Raw genomic sequence first — 7,239 nt, 5'->3', positions numbered from 1 at the left:
GCTGGAAGCAAGAGAGGAGTCTTCATCCCCCTGCACAACCTGACCCTACAAAGCACTGACAGCAGTGGGTCTCCGGTAGCCGGACTTTAGATGCGTGGGGCCACGAGGCAGCTGGCAGGAGACGATGTGGGTTATCCCGGCACAAAGCACCTGTCTCGGAGCATCTGTGCTCTGCTCAGCCGGCCCTGCTCAGGGCGGGGTCAGGTGCGCAGGGATTGCCACGATCAGGCTTCCCCCCGAGAAACTCGGTCTCACCCCGGGCTCAGCAACAGAGGGGAGATTTCTTCCCCAGTTGCCTGCAGCGTGGGCAGGGACACTGCCATCGCTGACCATGTAGCTGGACACTACTGCATGTGCGAGCACGAAAAGTGTACCCACCAAGAGCAGCAGCAGCAGCGCGAGGTCAGCCCTCCCAGCCCCGCTGCTCGAGGCGCCGCCGCTCTCGATTTCCCCCCCGGCATCGCTGCAGGGCTGTGTGTGGAGGTCGGGGGTTCCCAGCAGGCGACTGAGGGGGAGGCGAGCGGCTTCAACTCGCAGCTCCGCTCCCCTCACACCGAATTGCTCTGACTTTCGGTGTCCCCGTCTTTCCCGTTGTCAGCCTCGGCAGGGACCCTGCTCAGGCGCCACAGCGAGGACCCGCGGGTGCCATGGGCGGGCGGGGTAGCGGCGCCCGCTCCCCCGGGCCCTTCCCGGCAGGGTGAGGGGGAGAGGGGCGGGCGACGCCCGTCGGCAGAAGGTCCGCGGGTGCTCGGAGCCACTGCGGCCGTGGGTGGGCGTCCCCCGTCCCCCCTCGGGAGGTTGTGCCGCTCGGAGCCGGCGTGAAGCAGGATCGCGGCGGGGAGGAAACCCGAGTTTGCGGCGCCGCTGCCGCCGGTGCGCGGGGGCAAGAGCGAGCGGAGGCACCTCCGGCACACCGGCTCCGCCGGGCCGCCCCTCCGCAGCCCCGGTGCCCACCCACCCGGCCCGATCGCTGCCGGTGGGGTCGGGCCGGGGGTAGGGGAGAGCGGCGGGGGCGGGCGGCAGCCGCGGGGGTCGTCGCCATGACGAGCGGGCGTGCCGCCGCCTCCCGCCGCTGAGAGGGGCGGCCGCTGTCCCTTCAGCACCGCGCGGCCGGCGGGGCCGTCCTGCCCTGCCCTGCCCTGCCCAGCCCAGCCGTGCCCGGCACCGGCAACCCCCGGCACCGGCATTCCCTGGCACCGGCATTCCCCGGCAGCAGCACCTCTCTGGCACCGGCATTCCCCGGCACCGGCAGCAGCACCCCTCCAGCAGCAGCACTCCCCCGGCACCGGCAGCCCCGGGCAGCGAGGCGAGCCCTGGCGGCCCCCGCGGGCGGCGGCGATGGCGGGCGGGGGCCGGGGGCAGCAGGGCGCGCCGGCGGGGGGCCGCGGCCGCTGAGGCAGCAGGTAGGGCGGGCGCCGAGAGCCGCGGGCCGGGCGGGGCCGGGCGGGCTCCCCGCGGTCGGAGCGGGGCTCCGGCCGCTGAGGCGCGGCGTGGCACGGGACCCCGGGCGGCGGCGGGGGCTCCTGTGTGGCGGGGCCGGGAGGGAATGAAAGGTCCGCGCGGCCCCGGTGGCACAAAGGCCGTGAGTAACGGGGGCTCGGTGGGAGCGACAGCCGCAGCCCAGGTGAAGGGCGAGGGGAGGGACAGGAGCCTGCCGCGGGAACAAAGGAGCCTCCCTCAAGGTCTTCGCTGGGGCGTGGGAGAAAAGAAAAGAGGGAAAAGGGGAGAAACGGGGGCAGAGGGAGAAAAAGGGAGGGAAAGTGAGTGAACAGGGAGAAAAGGGGGGAGAAGGAAAGGAGAGAAGGAGAGAGAGAGAGAGAGAAAAAAAAGAAAAGAAAGAAGAGAAAAAGAAAAGAAAGATCATGAAACATCAATAGGTGAACATGCTGTAGATTTGTTCATTTTGCCAACTTTCTGTGTAATTGAATCCTAGGTTTTCATTCCCTACCCACCTTTGGAAGGAGCTCACTATGACAGGGCAGAGTCTGAGGACTTTATCTGAAGCGAATTTTGAAGACAATGAGATCAGCATCAACGTTGGAGGCTTCAAGAAAAAGATGAGATCCAACACATTATTAAGGTTCCCCGAGACCAGGCTGGGCAAATTGCTGAGCTGCCATTCAAAGGAGTCAATACTGGAGCTTTGTGATGACTATGATGACACCAAGAATGAATTTTATTTTGACAGGAACCCCGAGCTCTTTCCTTACGTGCTACATTTTTATAACACTGGCAAGCTCCACGTGATGGGTGAACTCTGTGTCTTTTCTTTCAGCCAAGAGATTGAATACTGGGGAATCAATGAATTCTTTATAGACTCCTGCTGCAGTTATAGCTACCATGGGAGGAAAATGGAGCCAGACCAAGAGAAATGGGAGGAACAAAGTGACCAGGAAAGTACGACATCTTCTTTTGATGAGATTTTGGCATTCTACAATGATGCCTCTAAATTTGACAAACAGCCCTTTGGAAACATCAGGAGGCAGCTCTGGCTTGCTTTGGATAACCCTGGGTACTCGGTTTTAAGCCGTATCTTCAGCGTCCTTTCCATAGTGGTGGTGTTGGGCTCCATTGTGACCATGTGCCTGAACAGCCTCCCAGACTTCCAGATTGTTGACAGCAATGGGAACACCGAGGAAGACCCTCGCTTTGAAATCGTGGAACATTTTGGTATTGCATGGTTCACTTTTGAACTGGTGGCAAGATTTGCAGTAGCTCCTGACTTTTTAAAATTTTTCAAGCATGCCCTGAATTTGATTGACCTAATGTCTATCCTTCCATTTTATATTACATTAATTGTCAACTTGGTGGTGGAAAGTAGTCCGACTTTAGCAAATTTAGGCAGAGTTGCACAAGTCCTGAGACTCATGAGGATTTTCCGCATATTAAAGCTTGCCAGACACTCCACAGGTCTCAGGTCTCTTGGAGCCACTCTGAAGTACAGCTACAGAGAGGTGGGGCTTCTTTTACTCTACCTCTCTGTGGGCATCTCCATTTTCTCAGTAGTGGCTTACACTATTGAGAAAGAAGACAATGAGGGGTTAGCCACCATCCCTGCTTGTTGGTGGTGGGCTACTGTTAGCATGACCACAGTTGGCTACGGGGACGTGGTGCCAGGGAGCACTGCTGGAAAGCTGACAGCATCTGCATGCATCCTAGCTGGTATCCTAGTGGTAGTGCTTCCCATTACACTGATCTTTAATAAATTCTCTCACTTCTATAGGCGTCAGAAGCAGTTAGAGAGTGCCATGAGAAGCTGTGATTTTGGTGATGGCATGAAAGAAGTTCCATCTGTCAACTTAAGGGACTACTATGCTTATAAAGTAAAATCTCTTATGGCCAGCCTGACCAATATGAGCAGGAGTACCCCCAGTGAGCTGAGCCTGAATGATTCACTGCATTAGTGTACAAGTCTGACAGCAGTTTGCATGAGAGCTATCAAGAGCTATGTTTATAAATGTTTTCCTATTTGTCTTTTTTTTCCCCTAGAAGATAGTGTTGCTGACACTGCACTTTGCACTTGAGAAACTAAAGACATTTCTATTACAAGTTAACAGTTTGCACATTTTCATCTTGTTGCATAAGGGTACTGAGTGCTGACTTTTCCATACAATGTTACCACTTTCATGCCATTACTACTAGTGGTATAGTGATGATCTGTTACTTTGTGCATTTTCTCATATGAGCAGAGAAATGAATGTACCCAAGTGGAATAAAAATTCTCAGCTGTGACATGAGTAATGAAAAAATCCCCTATCACCTATACTGGTGTCTGTACTAGTATAAGACTTCCCATGCATTTTACAACGGTTTGAAACAGCCACCTATGAGTCACTGACACGGCAACAAACACTTCTACCTATATTACTGACCAGTGATTCTGATCATCACTTGCCTGAAAACACCTCTGAGTTTGCTTATTCTTGAGAATGTGTGTTAAAATCTGTGTGTTCTTGTTCTGAAATGTTATGTATAATAATATTTTTCAGAATCTTCTGGGCATAGACCTTCCTCTGTTTCCAAGATTAGATCAATACTGAGCCCTCTAAAAAAGGCCACCCCTCATTTTCAGATAGCTACATATTCAAAGACTACATTTCCACAAGTGACTCTAGGAATGGAAGCCCATCTAGAGCTCTAGAATCCCATTTCCAGAAGAGATGTGCTCACAGCTTGGTCCCAGTGCAGCTGCAAATGTGTTGTATCAGTCCATCAAAAAGGTTTTGAGATTAGACATATGAAGATGTGGCTTTTAAACAATTCGAAGCACCAATGAAAAACTTGAATTTGATTAATGAAGTGAAATATTCCCACATGAACAGTACAGGCATCATTTTAGGAACTGACATTCATATACTGCAAAAAGACTAATTATAAAGATGCCATATGTGATGCTGAGATACAAAATCTAATTTTATCGGTAAAGCTTGAAAGCAGGTGTTGATGACAGACAATTCCATTAAAATTTCTGCCAAGGAATCTCTAAGCAAAAAACCATTTTCACTCAGAAAGAAACTCTCAATTTACAGCTAAGGGAGAGTCTAAGGGCCTAAGAAGGGAACAGATAAAGAGCTTAATACTGCACTATCTGTGGGTAGATCCTCCTACCTACTTCTGTGATGTAGTCAATTTTAATCTTTTCAAGGGCTGGCATGTACTTGTTTAAAAAAAACAAAACAAAACACGAGAGAACAGATCATATGCAATTTCAAGAATAATAATGAATCTGCATAGAGTTGGTTTTTGAGTGCTCAGTCTCCTCCCTTACACAATTGTACAGAGATCAAACACTTGTAGTCAACAGGCAGAAGCCACTGCTGCCCTCTTTTTACATCTGTGCTAGAAAACAAACTACTGGCACTCAGTGGGCAGAGCAGCATTTCTCTTCAGATCCTACTGCTTTTCCATCCCATTCATTACATAGAATGTTCCAATTAATTTTTTTGTTAGTTTTACTTGTGAAGACTAGAGAGGTGCAGAAATTAAATTCAATCTAGTTAGAAGAAAAAATACTAAAGCTGAAATTGTCTTTTTGGAAGACTGTGTTTTTAAACCATGACAAAGGGTGGCTCAACCAACAAAATAAAGCAAATATGGTATGAATAGGTAATTGCCTCATTAAGGCTATTAGAGGTTGCAGCTTGGTCTGGATCCTTTGATGCTGTATCAGCTCCACCTAAAAAAACAGAAAGCTGAGCACCCAGGATCTCTTTGCCCAGTGATCTGTGACAGAATACACAGTGTGAAATAACTTACTCTCCCCCCCCCCCACCATTTCTGTGGGACACCCTCCCCTCACATCAGTAGCTGATTTAGGCCATGAAGTGTGAGGGGAAAAGGTAATTTCCAACCTTACCAATTTCCAACAGAGCCTGCACAAGTTATAAGTCAGTTGGCGAGCCATTGCTTGCTGTCCCTGAGACTGAAAGTGTCATACACGTGGTCCCGAAGGCAGACCTGGATAACCTGAATTTGGTGACCAAACTTGAAACATTTTGCTAAGGTTTACACTTCTGGATAGGGCTGGTTCAATTCCATTTCTGCAGACTCCCAGGTATAAATTTAGCATTCCTGTCCCTGATTCATACTGGACATGTGTAAGCTATGACACACCCACAAACAGCCACCTGACACACAGAGCAGCGTGAGGTCACCCCTGGAACTGAAACACGAAAAAAGAAACAAGGGGAGAAAGAGGTGGGCATGGGCAGCACATACCCTCCAGTCAGGTTACATGCTGCAAGGTTTTCAATTCTCTCACTGATGCAAAGGACACTGCAAACTCTGTCCGTTGGGTGGGGCTTTTGGAGAGCTTCAAGCAGTGGTTTTACCTCAGTTTCATAAACAGTAGATTTACAGAGCTGAAAACCGGAGACTTTGAGAGCAGTTATTTGGTGAGCCCTGTAGACTTGCCAAAGAGCCACAAATTCCCTCAGCTGTTGCTTGTTAAACATTGCAAAGGTTGGATTTAACTTTGCAACACATCATTTCAATAACCTATAGCTTATCTTATGTTCTAGATTTATTATTATTTGTAGGACTAATGTTCCGTCATTTCTGCAAATATTGACTGGAACATGTTCAAATTGCATTTCACTAAAGAAAATGAAATACCCAAGGAATTCCAACTTTTATTGTAGTGCTTGAAAGGAATTTTCATTATTGCATTTTTATATAAGTGCTTTTGATCAAAGACACTAAATAAATAAAGTACTGAAATTTAAGATGTTCTTATTATCATGGCAATTACTTTACACAGTGCACAGGAATTCCTTTCATAAACTTAACTGACTCCATGTTAAAAGTAGTCACATTTTTGCTCCCTCCTCCTCCTGAAGACCATTCCAGAGCTGTGCTGCTCTCCAAGGCTTACACAACTTTTAGCACAATTTTATTAATGGCTGCTTTATACCGGCATTTTTTTTCTTTTGCCAACACTGTTCTTTAGCTTAAAAATTTCATTTTCCTCTTAGTGTATTTATAGACAGCAACCATATGGTCTTACATACGTATTTTCACAGGTTTATACCTCTCAAGCTTCCTTTTAGTTTTCTTTTTGCAAGTCCTGTTCACTTGGCCACGCTAGGGGATGTAGCCCTTTTTTTGCATTACTCCTGCTTAGATTTATTAAGTTTGAGCATTGGACAGTACTGTACAGCAGTTTTAATATTTGCTTATGACTAACAGAATTTTTTACTGAGCAGAATAACAATTTAATGATTTCAGAAACATTGCTGTCTTAGCTGCCCCCAAAATATCTAGGTAAGGAGAACAGGGCACATCTTTCCTGCCATTTTATGAAGTAATGTCTATTCTAGGGCTCAGTGCAGTAAGTGCTGCAAAAACTTAGCTCTCATTAAATAAAAGCTACAGGAAAATGTTTACATTACACTTTGAAGACAAAATGCAATCTCTCCAAAGGTTCACAGGGGAGAAGAGACTTTTTGCACAGTCAGTACTTTTGCCAGATTTCCTCACTCACTGCTGTGTGAGAGCAGGGCATCTGCACTGCCACACACCACCGGGTCAGGACTGAAGGTTGAGAGCACTAACTGCCCACTTTCTCCAGAGCTGGTCATGAATCTGCTCAGTATGGATGTGCAGTTTACTGAAGAACATTGCAGGAGCCTGTGCTCCTCCTGCCTGTGACAATCACCTTCGTGGCGCCAGTGAAAATGCTGTGCCTACTCCCTTTCATCTGAGAGCTTTGTATCATTTAAATGAGAATTGTGGTAATAT

At 48.6% G+C, this 7,239-nt stretch overlaps 1 protein-coding gene across 2 annotated transcripts; it reads left to right on the top strand.

The window, feature by feature from the left end:
* Positions 1-374: 374 nt before the first annotated feature.
* On the top strand, positions 375-6,379 carry KCNS2 (potassium voltage-gated channel modifier subfamily S member 2). 2 transcript variants are annotated; one of them, XM_058812665.1, is made up of 2 exons: positions 375-402; positions 1,934-6,379. In XM_058812665.1, exon 2 carries the CDS (start codon positions 1,971-1,973, stop codon positions 3,402-3,404), a length of 1,434 nt encoding a protein of 477 aa, XP_058668648.1. In that variant the 5' UTR covers positions 375-402; positions 1,934-1,970; the 3' UTR covers positions 3,405-6,379. The 2 variants fall into 2 exon arrangements, with proteins under 2 accessions (XP_058668648.1, XP_058668638.1); XM_058812655.1 differs by lacking the exon at positions 375-402 and adding an exon at positions 1,240-1,403.
* The last annotated feature ends 860 nt before the right edge of the window (positions 6,380-7,239 follow it).

This window comes from Ammospiza caudacuta, chromosome 1 (genome assembly GCF_027887145.1).
Source record: "Ammospiza caudacuta isolate bAmmCau1 chromosome 1, bAmmCau1.pri, whole genome shotgun sequence".
Lineage (NCBI taxonomy): Eukaryota > Metazoa > Chordata > Aves > Passeriformes > Passerellidae > Ammospiza > Ammospiza caudacuta.
The sequence above is the reverse complement of the archived record's forward strand: the minus strand, read 5'-3'. Positions and strand labels throughout refer to the sequence as shown.

What these genes read in the sequence shown, in the direction of transcription:
- KCNS2 (XM_058812665.1), top strand. Translation starts at nt 1,971, where the DNA reads ATGACAGGGCAGAGTCTGAGGACTTTATCTGAAGCGAATTTTGAAGAC.